General features: G+C 42.3%; 1 protein-coding gene across 5 annotated transcripts in view; it reads right to left on the minus strand.

Annotated features, from left to right (window-relative positions):
* Positions 1 to 21,567, minus strand: part of CARMIL1 (capping protein regulator and myosin 1 linker 1) — a gene marked incomplete at its 5' end in the record, with an annotated part of 333,278 nt that overhangs the window by 169,214 nt on the left and 142,497 nt on the right. For all 5 annotated transcript variants that reach the window (XM_084228463.1, XM_084228462.1, XM_084228460.1 and 2 more), the window contains 3 exons: positions 7,609 to 7,682; positions 7,948 to 8,018; positions 8,360 to 8,457. In XM_084228463.1, the coding sequence (XP_084084589.1) occupies positions 7,609 to 7,682; positions 7,948 to 8,018; positions 8,360 to 8,457 (243 nt within the window). The remainder of the gene's footprint in view (positions 1 to 7,608; positions 7,683 to 7,947; positions 8,019 to 8,359; positions 8,458 to 21,567) is intronic.

A 21,567-nucleotide genomic window follows, 5' to 3' on the forward strand; every position in this document is an offset into this window, starting at 1 on the left:
TGGTGCAACCCAGGACTGTTCAGCTGAAACACTACCAACAGTCTAAAAGAGAACTCTCTAAATTTTTGGATCATCCACTCATAACTGAAAAGTGTTTGGAACAAATACCTTCCAAAAACCCGTTATCTATAAAGTATAAATATGGGCTTCCATACTAATGTATTAGGCTCAGCATGAAATACACACACAAATAAAATGGATAAAAAAGAAATTAATATTTAAAAAGTTCTACTATCTTCTCCAGGTTCCTTAACACATCATCAATTTGTTCCCAGCAAAGTCCATTTGAGCCAGGTGAGACCACCATTTGATAGAATTATGTACAGAAATCTGGGAATGGCAGCAGAAGCTAACACTATTCACAGCCAATTCCACATTCCAAGACACATTTTTTCTTATTGAAAATGAGAGCAGGAATAAAGAGGTGGAGGTTAAATGAGGAAACGATTATATCAGCGCCCTCAGGCCAGCCTTGACAAACACTAATACGCACTCAAAAGTCTTCCCTGAAAGCGACGGGCTGAAGAATGTCACCTTGATGAGTAAGAAATATGACAAGACAAAAACATGAGTCTGCAGGGAATGAACTGCTGGCAGAGCTCTCTGAAGCCAAGTTTAAGCTCAATGATGCATGACGTGGAGTCTTTAGAGGATTGATGACATTAGCTCCTTTTAAGAATCTTCCAGGAATAAGAAAAATTGATGCATTTAAAGCTGTATATTCTCTTCTTCTCAGCACCTCCACTGCCACCCTCATCATTCCCTGCTGCTCCAAATTACAGTGTAATTATATCTCTAACGTGTCAGCTCATGGGCCTTTGAGAAGTCCCATGAGAAATGTATTAATAGAGCAGTGTTCAATCTGTGCCTCTTTTTGGGTCACTGATACCTAAACCAGAAACAAGTTTAAGAACACACTTAAGTAAAATTTTGCAAGCTGTAAATAATGACAGAGTAGGCATTTGCCAATTACTTCCTAATTACTATTCTTCTCCTGAAATTATCTAGACTGATCCAGCATAACTACTACCATCTTCACGTCCCAATGTTTATTCAGCAATAGGGTCCTCATCCTACATTCAGTTCTAATAGAGTCTTAGCTGGCTAGCTAGTTAGTAATCAATCACAGCATTCAAGCTGCTTATAAATCTACCTAGAAGTTCCTGGGCAGACCCTAAAGGTTTTAATGAGATTGCAGAATATAAACTGGGTAGGAGGGGATCTACAGTGAAGAGAGAACAGCAGGTTGGGTGAGTCATAAGAAGCCTGGATACAGGTGTGAACTTACACCTCAATTCATACACGATGTTGTAAACAAGTTACCTCAATAAAACAAGAGGAAATCACAACTGGTTTCCTCAATACCTTGGAAAGAAGCTTCTCCATTTCTCTGTGCATCAGGTTATACAGGTCAAGTGATACAAGGTTTACAGTATCTTTAACACTCAGCACATATCTGAAGAGCTGACCCCAGGCAAATCAGAGTGGGGAGGACATTAGTCAGAACTCTGTAATAAGAGCAGTGACAGGAGGACCACCCCACCCCTACCTAACACACTTCCTATGCATGATGAGATGAACACACACACATATATGCACACACATGTACATGCATGCATACATATCACTGTATCCTCCATTTCTGTGCTCCTGATGAGAAACAACCAAAACCATGTTTGGTGGTTCTTTGTTACCAGACTGGCAACATTAATATTGGTGGTCCCTCCCACTTTGGATTTGAACCACACTATGTTTTTATTTTTTTTAATTGAGGTAACATCAGAACCCCCCAACCCCAATCAGAAATTGCCACTGTAGTGCACCCACCACCAAATCACCCATTGTCCACCATTGTTCTTCCCTCTTTGTTCTCACCCTCTCCCCCTGCCCCAATGCTTCAGTTCTACAGTCAGCTTCAAGGGTTAGATATTAAGCTTATCATTATCTGACCCTTAGCTTAGTTTCTCCCACATATTAGTGACACCATCCAGTATTTATCTTTCTCCTGACTTGTTTCAGTTAGCATTAGCCCTTCCAGATCCATGCACGTTGCCACAAATGGCATGAAATTATCTTTAAAGATTGCTGAATAATATTCCATTGTGCATATAAACCACATCTTCTTGATCCAGTCATCTATTTGGGGGCCACTTTAGTTCTGAAAAGAGTGGTTACAAAGGCCCAGAAGCACAAAGCCAATGACCTGGGTGAATGAACTGAAACACACAGAGATGGATAAGACCCAGACAGACTGGAGTAGGTACCACAGAGCAGCTGTGGAGGATGGGGTGAGGGGGTGTTACATGCATCATCTGAGGGGCTGTCTAAACAAACAATCCTCTCAGTCTCCAAGGGCTCTGATCTACTCCTGGAGAGTTCAGTTTCCCTTGAAAATCCTTCATTTGACTGTAGAGTATCATGCCACATAGTATGGACAAGACAGAGTCCAGCTCCTATGGAATTTCCACCCCAGAGGACTCATGGCCTTCAAGACCCTTAAGAATGGATGTCTTGGGCCTCCCCAGTGATGCAGCAGTTGAGCACTGGACTGCGAAGGTGCCCGCAGCCTCTGCAGCGCCGGTTCAAACCCCGAACACCAGCGAGGGTCCCACATGGAGCAACAGACCTCTCCTGCTGTGCCTGCTGCTCCCCTCAGCAGTGTATTTCATCAGTCTGCCTGTTCCATTTCCCGCTCTGGTGAATTCTCTCACCCTCCCGTGCTTCTGACTGTACCCAGTGCTTGTATAAATAAATAAATAAATCTTTAAAAAAATAATAATAATTTCTAAAAAAAAAAAAAAAAGAATGGATGTCTCGACAAACTCATGTCACTTGGGGCAACGTGGATGAAGCAGCATGATGCTAAGCGAAATAAGTCAGAAGGGAAAAGATAAATATTGGATGGTGTCACTTATACATGGAATATAGAGAAACCAAGGGATGAGGAAAAAGACAAAACTTGCAAGCTGACCATTAACCTGAGGCACACAGCAGGGGAGGGGAGGGTGAAGGGTAAAAACAGGGGTGGGAAGAGCACAAGGGACTGTGGTGATGGATCACGGGTGCTGTGGTGGTGGGAGAACTAGGAGGCCTATATCTGCGGGGAGAAACCAAATACTGTCCAAAAATTAACAATGATGAAAATACTTAAAAAATAAAGGGTGTAACTGTTTCCAACTATGATGACTACATGCAACAGGGAGAAACTACGGAATGAAAAAACAAAGTTTTGAATGACAGCCTATCAGGAGAGCTTTCATACTGATTCTATAGACATGCACAGCTTTCTAGAAGGAAATCTGGCTGAAAAGATCTTTAAAAAAAAAAAAAAAGATAGAGATACACATGAAGGGAGTCAAGCGCCAGAATTATTGCCCCTATTTTCTAACAAACTCCAGCACGACACATGGCCCATTTAGCATTCTTTCTTGCATCTCCAATATGTCTAATTTTTCCATTCTGTTTTCCACAACTCTTACCCAAATGAGAAAAATACCAAAATGGTCTTTTGTAAAACCTCTCAAATTTAGAGAATAACACTATAAATTGTTCCAAACAACAGTGCCATTTAAATACAGACTGCTCCTTCATGGGTAAGTACACTCAAGCTTCTAATAGATGGAAATGTTTACCCAACATAATCTGCTGTAATTTGATTCGCAACACTGTTAATACAGGTGTTCTAACAAGACTGTGAGTAGCCTCTTCTTATGGAAACTAAGAAAAGGAAAAGGATTCTTACAGAAGAAGGAATCAACCTTGAAGATTAGGATGATTATGATAGAGATCTGAAAAGTATCAAAGCATTTAGATATTTGCAGGAGAGCTGACTTCTAGATCAGTGATCCCCATTTTTATGAATCAAGGCCAGTGCAGTAAAAACATTTTTAAGAACTTCCTAATTTTTTACATTTGATTACTGCATACTAAATACCGCAACAGAAAGGTAAAATATATATATATTTACATACATACATATATATGAGATAAAACAAGCATCACATTTTTAAAATGTGTCAACAGTAAGCACAAATGGAATATTTTTTGTAGGTCATCTTGCACTTACTCTTGGGTACAACATCCCACATCACAGACCACTGATCATCAGCAAGCTACAGTCCACAGTATGTATTTGTGTAAATAAAGTTTTATTGAAACAGTCACACTCATCCAATTACACACAGTCCAGAGTTGCTTCAAGCTACTGAAATGATGGTGCTTAAATGCAACAGCAACTATCTGCCTCACAAAGCTAGAATATTTACTGTCTGATCCTTTACAGGAAAAATTTTCCAGTTCCTAAACTAGAATTTCTAAAAAAAAAGACATAATAAAAAAAGGTTCACTTAGTCCTTATTTAGATTTATTTTATTTTATGTATACAAGAGCTGGGACACAGGCCAGAGGTGTGGGGGGTGAGAGGATTCACCAGAGACAGAGTGGGGAACAGGCAGATTGACCAAAGTACACTGCCGAGGGGAGCAACGGGCGAGTCAGGAGAGGTCTGTGGCGCCATGTGGGTAGCTCCCTGGCCGGCCGGGTAATCAAACTCATGCTGCAGAGGCTGCAGATAGCTTCATAGGTTGTGTGTTAACCCCTTGCACCACCAGGGAGGCCCAGTTCTTATATATTTTTTTAATGGGATTATGATCTGTCAGTTTAATGCAGTATTTACTGATGAACTGAAGATTCTCCAGATAAGGAATTAGGAGACTTCTACTTGTGGGAAAATCATAAACGTTTTGACAAGTCAAGTCAATTGGGGGTAGTATTCTATCTTGTATTCCATGTAGTAACTATATTGGGTAGCTTCTCTAGACAGTTTCCTTCTGCCAGCAGATTAGTCAACAAATTACGCACAGTGCATTAGCTGGAAAGTTTACCATTGGCTGTATGGCTCACCTCTTAATGGTGTAAAATCATTACTAAGAAACACATCAAGGTGCCCTATGGTGGCTTCATTCCTGTAGGCCAGATATTCTCCAAGTGGGGTTCACAGTCCCCTGGAGGACCCAGAGACCAGACATGGTACACAACTTGGTGAACCAACAATTTCTAAGTGACCAAAGATGGCTACTACAAAATCATCTATGGCTCAGACCCATTCCAAGTATACAACAGACCAAAACAGACTTAAATGTAACGAAATACAAAATTTGTTCACTGCTACGGTTTTAGAATCCACATTACAACTGGCCATCACTTGTTGAGGAGTGGAAAAGCATCAAAGAAAAATATCCATAGTTATGTGAAAAGGCTATTAAAAATATTCCCATTCCAAAATATACACCTGCACCCAGGTAGGATTTTCTTTACTGTCAAAACATAACAGGCCAAATGCAGCAGAAGCAGATATGAGAATCCAGTTGTCTTTTATTAAGTCAGAAATCAAAGAACTCTGCAGAAAGGTACACTGACACCATTCCTCTGGCTGACTGCTTTTGTTTTGAAAACAAAACAACTCTTTTTCATAAAAATGGCATCTATGTTAGCATGTAATACATTATTTACAATATTTTAAAAGGAATAAATAATTTTTAATTTTTGTTTTAATTTCTCATATGAGAAATACCAAAGGAGATGACACCCATACACAAAAGTTTCAATTTTTTTTTAAGATTTACCTTTTTTTTTAAAGATTTCTTTTTTAAAATTAATTAATTAATTAATTTATTTATTTATACAAGCACTGGGTACAGTCAGAAGCGGGGGAGGGTGAGAGAATTCATCAGAGCCAGAGCGGGGAGCAGAGCAGGCAGAAGGATGGAAGTACACTGCTGAGGGGAGCAGCGGGTGGCAGGAGAGATCTGCGTGCCATGTGGGACCCTCCTCAGGTGGCCGGAGAGCAGTTGGGGATCAAACCGGCGCTGCAGAGGCTGCGGGCAGCTTCGCAACCCAGCGTGCAACCGCTGCACCACCAGGGAGGCCCAAGATTTACTTCTTTATGCATACAAGAGCTGAGGTATAGGCCAGAGATGCGGGGGCGAGGCGGGGGGGGGGGGGCGGTGAGAGGATCCACCAGAGACAGAGTGGGGAACAGAACAGGCAGACTGACTGAAATACACTACCAAGGAGAGCAGCGGGCGAGACAGGAGAGGTCTGCCTCGCCATGTGGGTTTCTCCCTGGCTGGCCGGGGATGGAACTCATGCCACAGAGGCTATGGACTGCCTCATAGTGCAGTGCTCAACCCCTTGCACCACCAGAGAGGCCCAAAAGCTCAATCATTTTTAAGATTAAGGGTTACACTGCAGGCCTCCCTACTCCTATCTCACTCAGTTTTGTTTTTTTTTTTAATTGGAAAATACCCACAAAGTAAAATATTTCCCTTTTATTTCATTCACTTTTTCATGAGCTATACAGAACCTATCTTGCCTAAACATATGAAGTTTCCTCATATTCAAGAAGAAGAAACAGCTGAGAACAGGAGAAAACTTCCTACTTCACAAAGAGAAAGCTAATCGAGCTTGAGTTGTGGGCTTATGGCACTTCAGCCACAACTACAGACAAGGCTGGCCCTGGTTCATCACCATCCTTAGACCCAGGCTGTGCAGGAGGAGTTACATCCATCTGATCTACTTTTATTTCGCCAAGTTAAGTTGTCTAGAATTCATGAGGGACCCCACTGCAGTTCTGGATTTCCTACCAGGTGGGTGGAAAATAATTTGAATGGTATTTTGGGGGTCAAAATGCTGGTGGTTAAGAAGAGGTAACCCTGCAATGCAACAGTCCACATGGCATAAAAGGTCTACAACTGGAATTCCAGATTTCTGTCTCTCAGTTGCAAAGAGACAAGACTTACTGGGTGGGGTTACTTGTGGCAGAGATGATATCTGCCCCCCTAAAATAAGCAGCGTATCCAGGGTTCAAGCAGAGGCCAGAAAAACTGACCAGAAAAGACATTGGGGAAGCAGGAAAAGGGGGCAGGGAAGGTGAGTCAATGCTCAATTTTGTCAAAGAACAAAAAATTGGCTAGGTCTGCCCTTGATCTGCCCTTGCAGAGGCAGAAGAACTAAATGAAGCTTTTCTCTGCCACCCGAGCACATTAACCACAGCCCAAAACCTATCAGTCAAGATCTTAAAACCTAAAACTCGCTCATATATAACCTGTATCAAGTTTCACAGTTTTATTAATATTTTCATAAAGCAGATATTGGCAAACTTATTTCTATGTGCCTATATAATATTCATCTCCAATTCATAAAGGAATTGTCATCTAAACGTCATCTGCTAGGATTTCAGCATAAAATTTTCTCCTAGGAAAAAAATGTTCTAGTTGGCAATTAGGTAAAATAGCACTGTATTTTATATACAAGGTAGAATAAACAGACATGTGTGCTAACGTAAGAATCTAAGAATTATAATGCTTGCACAGTAAAATTCAGCATATTTTTTAACTACAAACTCTGCATTTGGGGTATATACATGTACGCCTATCGTGAACCATTCGTAATGATGAACAGAATTGAAACCATTACTTGAAAGGTAAAATCTGGAGATTCTCAGATTTTCCTGATTCCCCTTATACAATCCTTCTCTGGTGATAACATACATCTGTAAGTGCCAGTGAAGTACTGAAAGCAAAACAGGAGAAGAAAGAAGTCACTTACCTATGGTCAAGATGACTGAAGTCTTGTAAATTCAGTTCCCTGGTGTCTTGTGTCAGATAAATCGTATCCACATCCTATTTGAAATAGAATTCAGTCATGTAAATATTCCACATAATGGTCAGATGGGTAACAGAGAAGCAGAGAGAACAGACCATAGCAAAGGTATATTTGTATGTAATTTGAAGAAGGAAGATTTTAACCAAAAAAAAAAAAAAAAAAAAAGAAGAAGAAGAAGAAGAATGGTAGGAAAAAACAAAGAAAAACAGTCAAATATTGAAATATCCTTCAGGTGTGTATATATGTATGGTTATGTATGTGTGAGCACACACAGATACTTACCCATTGTACTTCTTCCCTGTATGAAAATCCAAGCCAGTCACAAACACAGGCATACATCTGAGAAAATCCACCTAAAATCCACATACAACAAAAATGCGACAGGTTTTCAGCTCAAGGGTTTTGAAGTTCAGACTGAAAAGCTTAAATATGGCCGATGTTGACAATGCCAATTGCTCTTTCCATTTGGGAAAACAGCAAAGATTTTTCTCCCCTGCTCTGTAGTAAATACATAGCAGGATGCACTACTGCTTAAATATAGGACTTTTGTCCACCAATCTGAAGTCTGTGCGCTGCAAATTACACCTTAAAACTAATTGTACCTTTACAGTAGCATGCTAGAAATAGACTTCACTTCCTGGCAGGGGGACATCCATGCAGCCATTTACATTTTGGTTTTCAAATGTATGCTCACCGCAGGGACCCTGCTCAGGCACAGTCTGGCTGTCCCACAGAGCTTGGAGACTGGCCAGCCGCTCAGCTGGCTCCATGGAGACTTTCTTCATAATTCTCCTGCAAGATCCACAACAACAATAATAAATTTCAAAAATCCAGATCTTTTAAACTGCATATACAGTTATTTTGGGATATGCCTGTTTTTAAACGAAGATGGCTGTCCCTTAAACACCATAAGTGTAATTCTGTTTTATGAACATCAGGGACCTGGAAATCTATGGAAACTTAACAATAAACACCTTCATTGAGTTATTTATCTATCTCTTCATTTTACTGAGGTGACACTGGTTAACAACACTGTATATGATTTCAGAGGACAGGTTCACATCTTCAATAATAAACCCCTTTATTTAACTTCCTTTCGAAAGCTAAAATTATCCAGCAATGTAGTCTCCATTTGGCTGTTTCACAATGTTAGATGTCACTGAAGTAGTTAGAAAAGAGTATGTTCTATTTAATGAAACGAGATATTATACTATGTATATACTAAGTACAAATCACTGATGTTCAAAGATTATAAAAGTACCTATCTCATCTGTCCATATAAATGCCCATCAAGAAGCTAAACATTCCCATCGGAAGAGCTGTTCTTTCACTATCTCTTACCTGGTCCAGGATTCCCCTGGGACACAGAACATGCCAACTGCCCCTCTCCCAGCCGTCATTCTCATCCTCAGAAGCTCAGAGTCCCTGCCACCCACCAAACCCAAAGTGGGGATGGCATAGTAGTTAAGAGGGTGGGAGCCCCGGTTTAATTATTCATAGAACTGGAAAAATAAGAGGACCTCCCCCATGGAGTGATTGTGAGAAAGAAATTAACACCATAGAGTTATAAGAACAATGCCTGGTGCCTGGTAAAGTCCCAATAAATGTAGTTACCGACAGTAATCATTCAATGAATAATTTGTGAATTCATTAATTCACCCCTCCCCCCCAAAACTATACCAAATGCCACACTGCACCAAGACCTGTTACCAGGTACTAAGTATACAACAAGGGGCCAAACAGACTCAGTTGGGCCTCCCCTGGTGGCGCAGTGGTAGAGCACTGGGCTGTGAAGCTGCCCGCAGCCTCTGCAGCACCGGTTCAACCCCGGCCACTGGCGAGGGTCCCACATGGTGCGACAGACCTCTCCTGCTGCACCCGCTGCTCCCCTCAGCAGTGCATTTCATCAGTCTGCCTGTTCTGTTCCCCGCTCTCTTCTGACTGTACCCAGTGCTTGTATAAATAAACAAACAAATAAATAAATCTTAAAAAAAAAAAAAAAAACAGACTCAGTTCCTGCCCTCACTGAGCAAGCAGCCTATTATGAAAACCAATATGAGAAGAAAGGCACTAATCTAGTGGAGGGGGAGAGGACAGCACAGCACTAAACATACTCTCTGGTGGGGAGGGAGAGCCTGGAGGAGTAGAAATGCTATTTAGAACATAATATAATGTTAAGATTTGAAGGAGGAATAAAATTAATCAGGAGCAGGATCAGGGAAGGGTTAACAGGGAGCAGAGAGCATTTCAGCTAAAGAGACAGCACTTACTGACCAGAGGTGGAAAATAGTTGAAAAAAGTAATCTGTGATGGGGAGAGGGTGACAGAGGATTTGGGGGCTGGGGGGGAGGGGGTTGTGGAGAGCCTCAGAGGTCAAATTAAAGATTTTATACTCAGGGCATTGAGGAGGCACAGAAAGACAAAACAGGAAGTCTGCAATGACTAGCTAGGCACTGTCAACAAATATAGGAGGTAAAAGGTTTTGGAGATAAAGATAAATAATTTGGGGGATTATCTGTAAAGGGCCCTGTGAGAGTGAAGGTCATGCAGATCTGATGACCAGGGAGGTTTACCCCCACAGCGCTGGGTTGCCCAAATGTTCAGGAGACATGGCAGGTTGGCTGGCTGCAGGGGCAGGCGAGCCAGAAACACAGCGGGGACAGAAGGAGTTGTGGATTCTGATGGGGCCTGCCTGGAGTGAGGAACACCTCAGGGGGTGAGGCAGTCAGGAAAGCAAAGGGAGGCAGGAGGGAAATTGCCAGGCATCCATGGCACGGAGGCCCTGAGAAAGTCCAAGTATTGGTTACTTCCAGGCAGAAAAAGTACAAGGGCTGTGGTCAGAGAGCGATGACTAAACTGTGATTTCACCCCAGTGGATGCTGTTCCAGGGGATGACAAGGTCTAGGGTGTGGCTATCAAGGGTGAAGAGGGTGGAAGTGGGGAGAACCACTGTTGATGAAGCCAAATCACCCAGGACCCTAGGGGCATGCCATGTGCAAAATGGTACAGGAAACATATTAAGTCATAGTGAATGTATTTTAATCTTTCCTAAATGATTTAAAAGCACTTCTGCTACATTGCATGCCCTCAGTCACCAGGAATTTCAACCACCTGGTAGAGCTTTAAAAGAAAATGTTGCCAGTTATTTCTCTTTCCTATTGGATGGAATCCAGGTAAAATGTGCTGGAGCCTGACCAGTTGCCTGGTTGGCTGGTTCTATTCCAGAGAAAGCCTCAAATACATACCAAAAGCATTGAAATACAACTATTTTGCTAGCAACAAAAATATTTCTACTACTTTGCAATTTTTACGAGTGAAGCATAATCAGGTATGACCGATTGATGTCAAATGTCATTAATTCCTTCAAATGCTTCTGTAAATATGTAAGAGCATGATTTTTATTTATTTGAAAGCAACTATGATTAAGTACCATTATTCAAAAAAGCCATAATTTGAGGAATTTATGGATTTCAGAAGATATTCACAATGAAAGTAACAGTCTATAATCTGGCAATCTGGGATGGTTTCTTTTAGTTAAGTGCTATGACTCCAGTATTTTAGTGGGATTATTTTCTGGCTACATGACAGTGAAGCCAGATATTATACAAAGAAATAAGAGCTGTAGGAAGCAGATCCAAGCATTTCCACAGGTGAAATAAAACAAACTTTGAACACACCAAGCTGGACCTGTGTCTGATTTCATGTGAGAGCCCACTTCTCTTGTAAAATTCTTGCTTTATGTCAGCAGCACTACCAGGCATGCTATTTCAGTGATATACAGGATGAAGTTAAGTGAGTCAAAAGCAAGAAGAAAAGGCAAAATCTTAGGCCGGAAGCTGGTAGGACGAGGAGGAAGGTGGCAGTTTAGAGTTGCCCCTGATGGCGCAAGACGCAACCTACGAAGCTGTCCGCAGCCACTGCAGCACAAGTTCGATCCCTGGCCAGGGAACTACCCACATGGCACAACAGACCTCTCCTGACTCACCCGCTGCTCCCCTCAGCAGTGTACTTTGTCAGTCTGCCCACTCTGTCTCTGGTGAACCCTCTCAACACCCACACACACCTCTGGCCTGTACCCCAGTTCTTATATGCATAAATAAATAAATCTTGAAAAAAAAAATAAAGTAATCATGGCAGATTCAGAGCCCAGGGCTTCAATTTCATTTCCAAAACCACAATGATCATTCATATCCAGGGCTAAGGGGAAATAAACTGGAAAAGGAGGGCAGAAGCAGGTAGCAGATGTCTGTGAGAACAGAGCCCCTCTGTGAAGAGGTGTAATGGTGTAATCTGAAAAGGGGAGGCTCCAGGTTCCCTGCCCCACCTATTGAAGGGTGAAATTGAGCAGCAAGGGAAACGTGGGGTGAAAATTTGGAGGAGGCACATGGAGCAGAGACATTTGAAGAAGAAACTGTACTTCCTTTTGGCCTTGAACTTGTAGCAGGGACTTGGGGGACATGGAAGGAGACACTTGGAAGAGACAGAGATTTGGGTGAGAGACACATGGGGAGGCAGACAATGGCAGTCTAATCTTGACTTGTACTTTGGTTTTATTCTTTTCCTTCCAGAATTGCCTGGCCCCTTCTGCCCCTTTTCTATAGGTCCCCACCAGAAGGTGCCTTAGACTTGGGGCAAGTTTTTGGGCTTCAGTGGCCCCACTTTGGGCCAACCCTGTTTGGCTGGGCATTTACCCACAAAGGGTTTAGGTAACTAGGTATTTCACTGGAAAGCAGTATACTTTCTCCTCACCACACACACCAGTTCTATTAACGTTCTTTTCTATTGCAGGTCTTACACACTAAGTATACATGTCTTCATGTGATAGTGGATGGCAGAACCCATTTAGAGTGTGCAAGTTTGGAGTTCTCAGGGGGACCCTCAGTGTGCCCACTAACACCTGGCATTTTCCCAAATCTTCAAAAAAACACTCTGCAGAAGGGCTTGTCTGAGCTCTTCCAAATAGCTTCACTTCTGTAACAGTTCTAATCATTCCTTTATAAGGAATTTTAAAAATGTAGATTTCAGGAACTAAAGGAGTCCTATGAATCCAGTGTGTTCATTTACATACAAGATAAAGTTCTGAGAACTAAACCAGAAGGTGGCAACTGTTTCTTATGTATTCTCACACTGTGCACATCAACAATGAGGGAAAGGAAAATCCACCCCACACAAGTTGTTTTCTGCCTGGAGTTAAATAACAGTGAAGAGCCCATCTGTGTCTATGTCACAGACACCAGCTCATCATACACACAGAGAAAATGTCAGACAGAGACGGACAGACAGACAAAGGTGCTGCTGTCAAATAAGTGCCATAACACGTAAACCAAAATCCGAGAAAAGAGATCTGCCAGGCCTGTCACTCACAGGCACACAACCCTGCAGACCTGAAACAACCACGTTTACATTATGTGCATTTATTCACACAGGACTCAGAAAATAGCTCTGGGTGGCAAGGAGCAGGGAAGTTCACGACAAAGCAGGCAGCTCTCTATGCAAATCTCACACTGAAACTGTTGACATGATTAAAAAAAATCTGTAAACCCTTATAATCTACTCAAATTGATTGACTGATTTAGAATTCCATTTCAATGCTCAGCCTATGGAATACAGCGATTGTCTCCAGAACAGCATGTTTTGCTGATGCCAAAAACACAAGGAAATGCTATCTACTGCTTTAGGAAAGCGCAGGACTGTCAGGTGGAAAAACACCTTTCTTTTGTTGACATGTAAATACCCATTTTGCCCCTTTCTGTACAATAATCTGCCCTTTTTATCCTTCAATGACTTTTGACTTCATAAAGGATTTGCAATGCCAATTTTATTATAGCTGTAAAGAAACATTACCCTAACCTACCAACCCTAATATTAAGCCAACTTTTATATGTGTCACCTATGAAAGAATCATCAAGCCTTCTGGAAGCCCAAGAAATAAAATCATGTTAGAAGGCTACTTTTCTGTCAGCGTAAAAACTAAAAAGGATGTCATTTTCATGTGACAACAATAAATAAAATTACAGATGATAATCAACTTACATATCAAGATACAGTAATTTGAAGAAATCATAAACATCAAAGAAATTCCCTACAAATGTCACCAATTTTCTGTTCCACAGAGTAAATTTCATTCTGGGTAACTGTCATAGCAGCTTTTACAGCTAAAACATCTGGAGCTCCATTTTCAGCAGTTTACATGAGTTACTTTAATTCTCACAAAACTGCATTAGTGTTACTACTCCCATTTTGCAGAAGGGAACACTGAGGCTTTCAGAAGTGAGCTGACTTGCCTAGAATTTCAACCCCTAAAGTAACCAGACAATCTGACACCTTCCTGTCCCAGCTGGAGGTTCTGTCCACTCAAGCTCATAATGTTATGGAGCAGCCCCGATATAAAACAGGTTGCCTGGCTGTGGGTCCTCACCCGCGCGCTTAAAAGGGACTTATTAATACTCCACTACAGGCACACACAAAAGATTAATAAAAGGTTTATTTACAAGGGAAAAGGAGTTGAGGAAATGTACAACTCAGGGAGAAAATAGGGAAATAAAGTCTTTAATGCGTCCGACCCGATCCGCGGACCTGGCAACCCAAAGGCACTCTCAGAGCTGGCCGGATGCTGCAAGCTGGCAGAGAGCCAAAAAGGGAACACCCACACCGCCCCCCCCTCCAAGGTCCATGTGTCTCGTTTTATACCAAACCTGGCTTCTTAACCCCACCCTCAGGTTCCAGCCCCCTTCCCTTTGGTAGTGATGGGATTTGCAGTTCCCAATATCTTTTGACTTTGGCCTGGGGTGGGGGTGGAGTCCGCAAAGCCTGTATGGAATTAGCTTTAGGACATCCTTTTCCCCCTAACAATAACACAGCACTGCAGACCAGTGCTCCCTTAGGTGGAAATGTTGCTTATTCTCAAGTTCAACACCTCTACTTGAGGCTTTCACTCAGGCCCTCTCTCTGAAGGGATCTCACTTCTGTCTCAGTCACTTCTGCAGGTTCTCAATTCCAGTTCAATTAAGCTGCTACTCTCCCCTAAAGGCAAAATGCATCAGCCCCTGACCCCCTCAAGCCCCATTTACCCCCTGCCTCCAGCCTTTTCAATTCCCCCACAAAGCTCTCCCCAGGTTCACCCCTCCCCCACCAAAGTTCTCTCAAAAACAGAGGAAGACAAACACAAAGCAAACATTACTTTCTTGACATCCTGAATTAAATGTCACTTTCCCTTCTCGGAAATCTGAGGGTGTTTCACGCTCTCCATTTATATTATCTCTAGAACTTTCTTAAACAACCTTTAGACTGTAAACTCTTAGAGGACAGGAGATATTTTACTTGGCTTTGTATGTATGTATGTCTGAGAAAATTCCTGAGTGAACATTTTCTAAATTCACTCTAAGTTGTCTAAAGACTTAAATAAAAACATAAAAAAATAAAAAAACCCTAGCTTGGTGTTGGAGAGCAGCCAAAGTGCCTGATATTTGAAAAGCTGAAAGCCATAATACAAAACAGCTTCCGGAAAAGAATTGCCACCTCAGACACCTCTGTGAAAACAGATTAAACAACACTTAGGCTACAAATATTTCCCAAGCTTCCCCTGACTATTGTTCACTGTCTCAGAGGTGAGGCCACCCATGAAAGAATCACACAGCAAAATGAGACTATTAGCAAAACATTGCTAATAAGGGAATTGATTTTTAAGTTACATTTTTCTTCTTTTAATCTGTAAATGTTCTTTGTAAATCTGAAATAAAGTCTCCTTGTTTAATGAAGGGGATATGCCATTTTGTAAAGGAAAGGGAAAAAGAAAAGATAAACTTCCTAACAGATACAAGTTAAAGAGAAGAGAAATCTTGGTGTGAACATTAGTGTTAATTAAAATTCTTTCATTTCTATTTCTACCTGCATTCTCTTGACTATAATCATGAGGACTGGTTGCATTTTACAGATATTTACATATTATTTTTATATATTTGATTTGGGTCATGGATATTAGTTTCAAAATTCTATTTGATGAAAACCAGAAATTCAGATTTGTGCAGATATAGTTTCATTTCTGTGCAGATACAGTTTCACTTTTATACAGTGAATCTTAGATTACTGAATTATTATTCAACTCATGGCCTGAACTGAGAGCTATGTTGGCTGTGTTTCCTCTGGCTTTTTGCTCTTTTTGCTATCTGCTCATCAGACATTTTCCTATGGCTCAGTCCCTACCACAAGGATCCTGAGATTAGGGTTAAGGACCCAAGGTCTCCCTGATGGGCTCAGGTAGTATATTTGTGGGACAAATAACTCAGGCAAGACTTGATGATTCCAAATAAAACTTCATAATGTCCAATTTATTATGAGGACAATGGCATTACTACACACATATTTTTATGTGTTTTGTGTTAATTATGTAAAGGAAACATTTCTCTTACCTACAGTTTTGACTGAAGGCTTATTAGGAATTTAGAAGAAAGGATTCAGCTACCCACTTCTCCACCCTCTCGAATCACAGAAACCAACCCCAACATATAATTGTACATTTCCCCTGTCAAATCATCTTATACCACCTAAGGAACTTCAGGAGTAAAAGCAGAACATGAAAGTCACAAAATACTAAGAGTTTATTTTGACAAGCTTAACTGTGTGTGTTGGGTAGGAAAGCGAAATGTGAGTCAAGCACATGTGAGCCATTTAGATTCTCTGCCAAGTCATTTTGTAAATTATAATCCATGCTTTCTTCCACTTGGTATCTTCATTTGAAATGCCTCACCTTTCCCTCCTCTCTCCCCAAATTTTCTCCATTCCATGGCACAAAGAAAGCATAAAATGTCTGTACTCATTCAAAAGTTCAACAAGTACTAATATCTGTCATGGGATTTTAGATGAATAAAAACACAGCCTGTGTTCAAACAGCTCCCAGCCTAGAAGGGTGGACAGGTGTATCCCGTGCTAAGTATCACTCTGGCCTTCTCAGGGACACTGCTGGTTGAATCTCTCTTTCTTCATCAACATCTCCCTCTTTCTACAAGATCATTGCCCTAGTCACAGCCATTGGCTTTTACATCTCCCATTCTCAATACAATAAAAATCCCCAGTAACTCCTCATGCCCCTTTCAATATATCCCATTTAGCAGTTTCCCTTCTTAGCTAAACCTCTCTGAGAGGTTTTCCATGCATGCCACATCCACTTTCTCACTTTTGAATTCATCACACAACCATAGTATTCTGTCTCTCACTACCAAAACTTGGAATTGCTCTAGCCAAGATCACTGTGACCTTCACAGCGCCAGTCTGTGACAGGGGATGAGAGGTTCACCAGAGACAGAGAAGGAAACAGAACAGGCAGATCTACTGAAATACACAGGACACAGCTCTGCTCTCAGCTTTTTCCGTACCCACCATCATCCTGCAATCACCAATTCCTCCTTCAAAAATTTCTTCCAGGCTTTGCTTGTTCAGCCTGTCCTTAACCCAACTCCCTTTGCAGTTCTTCTTCCTTCTCTGGACCTCTAAATGTTGGGCTCCTTCTCAGGACAAGCCTCTTCCAGGTCCATATCACTCTCCAGTTATCTCATTCACACTCAGGAACTCAACTATCTTTACAGTAGTGACCTCACCTGTGCACTACATCTCCGGACCTGGGCTCCTCTCCACTCCAGGCTCCACAGATATCCTACATCTCAAATCTAGCTTGCCTAAAACAAAAGGATTAGGATCTGCCCTCCAAAAAATTAGTAAATAAAAACTTGCCCCCCCCTGCTTACCCAAGGTCTCTCCATCCCATTGAAAAGCAGCACCAGGGCATCCCTGATGGCGCAAGGGGTTAGGCATAGCACAGCACTGTGAAGCTGTCCACAGCCTCTGCAGCATGAGTTCGATCCCCAGCCAGGGAGCTACCCACATGGCACAGCGGACCTCTCCTGACTCACCCGCTACTCCCCTCAGCAGTGTATTTCAGTACATTTGCCTGTTCTGTTCCTCAATCTGTCTCTGGTGAATCCTCTCACCCCCACACCTTTGGTCTGTACCCCAGTTCTTGTATGCATAAATAAATAAATCTTTAAAAAAGAAAAAGAAAAGCAGCCCCAGAAACATAGGTGCATCCTTGCTTGCTCCCTTTCCTCCACTGCAGTTCCCCACATGCCTAATCCACCAGCAAGTCCTGCATCCAACATAAATCTATCTCTCATGGAACTACTTACGCACAGATAGCACTCAGCTACATTATTGCCCAGTGTCCAAATTAGCTTTCTATTTTATCATAAAATATAAAAGGAATCACATCACATCCCTACTTAGAATGTTCCACTGGTTTCACAATGAAGCTACAAAATTCCCACTCTGTTCTACATTAACTGGCCAGAGTCGATTGTTTCCAACCTCACCTTACACCACTTCACATTCCCTCCTATCTTCATCTACCTTCAGTCACATACTCTAGACACACTGGTTGTCTTTCAGTTCCTCTAACACCAACTCTTCTGGAGGCAGAAGAAATGGCATGTGCAAAGGTCCCAAGAAGAATATCTCCTTTGCCATCTTCAAACTCTCTTCCATTGGGTCTGATCAGAGTATCAGGGCCTTGTGGAACCAAGCTTAGCCGAGGTTTCGCCATTTTGTATATCCTCCACCTTGATATGTTAGTCCTTGTCCAGCCACATTCCGGAGATAGTTTCAGCAGTCACAACCCTCACTCCACTTGGTGACGAAAAAGCAGACCACCCCAGCCGCCAATGAGGGCAGTCCTGTCCATAAATGGGACAGCATCTCTAACCGTCCAATCAGTTTGAAACTGTAACCGCGCACGCCAAAATGCCTTTGTAGTAGCCAGTGAGTAACTGCCAGCTTCTTTCAAAATTCGCGCCACTCGCGACCCTATAAGATACCCCAGCTTCCTCTGTTCGAGGCTCTCGACCTCTGCCGTTGCATCGGTGCGTGTCGAGGGCCCGGACTCGAGCCCGTAATAAACTCCCTTTTGCATTTACATCAGCTGTCTTTGGATTCTTGGAGGCTATGCTCGCTGAGTCTGCTGATCTTGGGCACAACAGGCCTCAGGGAGGCCTTTGCAGAGGTTTAGCCTTTATACTAGTCTTTATGGAAGACCAGCTGCAAGCATTTATTCACATTTACAGCTACTTCATTTCCCCCTTTGGGGCAGGTAGGGTTGTTTTCGGATGTGAGCAAAACAACTTCTTAAGCAAAGTTCCAGGAGGGAGCAAAGAAATAATTAGCATTCTTCCCAACATATGTATTTTACACTTCTCAGTAAAATACTCTCTTGGTGAATAAATGTACAAACAATTATAACACAATATGATATGGGCCAGCATGAGAAGTGGTCACAGAATTCTCTGGAAGCTTGTGTAAAGGAACTCTCAACAGGTTAGCAGGTATCTGCGTGGTGTCTTTTGGACCAGGAGCTTGTCAAGATCAGGAGTCGACAGGAAAAGACTGAAAATACAAGAGAATGCTGTGACCGGGAACAGGCTGGACTGTAGGCAGGGCGGCCATGGTCTGCTCTGCCAGGCAACTCCATTAGATTTGTATCAAGAAACCTGATCATTAAGAGCTTATGTTGGGCACAGACACTGTCTGGATTACAGAAAGATCACTGGCAAAGGTGGCTGAAGACGGGGAACATGAGCAGCAGAGAGACTAGCTAGAACAATGTTGCTCTGGGAATGAGAGAAGGTCTGAATTAAGGCAGCGGAAATGAGAAGAAAGACAAACCACCAGACCTAATAAGACAGAATGAAAAGAGCTTAGCAACTAATTAGATGTGAGCAGTTCAGCTTTTAACTTGGGAGATGCAAATGTACATGTGATGCTATAAATGTGAATGGAAATGATGAAGTTAGGAATAGAAAGAAAACTTGGAATACAGGCAGGAGGGGTGGGCAGTAAAAATTTCCCTTTGGAACATGCCAAGTATGAGGTGCTTGGGAACATTCTTGGGGAGACGCCCAATAAGCAGCTGGGAGATGGAAATGAAGATCAAGGTGAAGGCAGAGGTCACAGGTTCAGAAGCCAACATATATGTAATAGTCATTTCTCTAGAAACACAAGACAATTTTCTCCGGGGAGAAAAAAATGAAAGAATCTAAACCAAAAGTAAAACTATCAATTCCCTCCAGATCCCTAGAACACTAAACAAACAAGGCTGCATTTTAAAGAAAATGGGTTTCTAAATATTGCTCTGTGGGCCTTATAAGTCCTTACAGGCTGTGCTTAATAATTTCCTTATTTCATCAGTGGTAATTGGGAATGAAAGGCAAGACATTATAAGGAAACTCCTGTAGAAAGTTCCATTATTGAAAGGTAGCTTAAGGAAAGTGGGTTATAGTTATCGCTAACTGATGAGTACCCCCAGAGAGTTCGCTGGTGGCTTTGAGGATGGTGAGGAAACTGTTACTAAGAATGTTTTATTTTTGGCTATTTCCCCACTGCTGCTGTAAGTTCGCTCCTTGCTTCATCCCACCACCCACTCTGAGCCCACGTCTCTCCACACACAAGACCAGCAAAGATTTGCCTGTAAGGACCTCTCTGGTGGTGCAAGGGGTTAAGCACCACACTATGAAGCAATCCGCAGCCTCTGTAATATGAGTTTGATCCCCAGCCGGCCAGGGAGAAACCCACATGGCACGGCTGACCTCTCCTGACTCGCCGGCTGCTCCCCTCAGCAGTGTATTTCAGTCAGTCTGCCTGTTCTGTTCCCCACTGTCTCTGGTGAATCCTCTCAGCCCCCGCATCTCTGGCCTGTACCCCTGCTCTTGTATGCAAAAATAAATAAATCTTCAAAAAAAAAAGAAAAAAAAAAAGATTCGCCTTTAAGATCCTCATGTGGGGAAATCCTAGCCAGGCAGGGGGTGGGAGGGCAGCCCGAGTTCACTAGCTCACACCCTCCATCCACTGGACTGAGGCCAGGGACACTTAGCTCCCTCTGCAACCAGCCTCTACAACTGAGCAGCTTTCCGTCCACCAGAAGGTCTGAAAGACACAAAAACTCAGTTTTTCTGCTGCTTTGCCTGCTAAATTTCAGGCAGGACAATGTAGACACATGTTCCAGAAGGGCAACAGTCTTCAAAATTCCCCTCTGGCCCCATACCCTCCCCCCCGCTCCCCTGCCAAGCAAGGTGCACAGAAAACCATCTTACACATGTCTACCTGAGGCTTCAAGGCCTCCTCATGCAGGGAGAGCCATTGGAGAGAGAGACTGTCTCCAATCCCTGTATCATCTCCTTCCATCAAGAGGGTATTTAGACTGTGAACTATTTTTTTAGGGAGCTTTCTGACAAGAATCTCTCTGCCCTTTCACCTCAGTTAATCTATTCCCCTCTTTTTTTAAGATTTATTTATTTATTTTATACAAGAACTGGGGTACAGGTCAGAAACATGGGAGGGTGAGAGAATTCACCAGAACCAGAGCGGGGAGCAGAACAGGCAGACGGACCGAAGATATTGCTGAGGGGAGCAGTGGGCAAGACAGGAAAGGTCTGCTGCGCCATGTGGGGTTCTCCCTGGCTGGTAGGGAATTGAACCTGCACTGCAGAGGCTGCGGACAGCTTCGCAGCATAGCACTCAACCGCTGCACCGCCGGGGAAGCCCTCTATTCCCCTCTTTCCAATAACCCACACATTCCTTCAGTACAAACTCCGTTATCCAAGCACACAATCCTGTCTAAAAATGCCTCACCAAAAAAAAAAAAACAAAAAAAACCTTAAGAAAATTTACTAATATCTCTCAATATGTATTTCATAAAACGAAGAGAAAAATGAAAGAAGCTACTTTTCATGTTTAGTTTCTTACTAAGTTTCCTCTGGCTGAGCAGAAAAAAATGGAAAATGAAGTACTCTTACTCTTCATTAATACTATGTTCAACACCTTTATATGAAGTATTCAGCCCTTGTTATTCTGCTAATAGCTGCG

This window comes from Talpa europaea, assembly GCF_964194135.1.
Source record: "Talpa europaea genome assembly, chromosome: 2".
Taxonomy (NCBI): domain Eukaryota; kingdom Metazoa; phylum Chordata; class Mammalia; order Eulipotyphla; family Talpidae; genus Talpa; species Talpa europaea.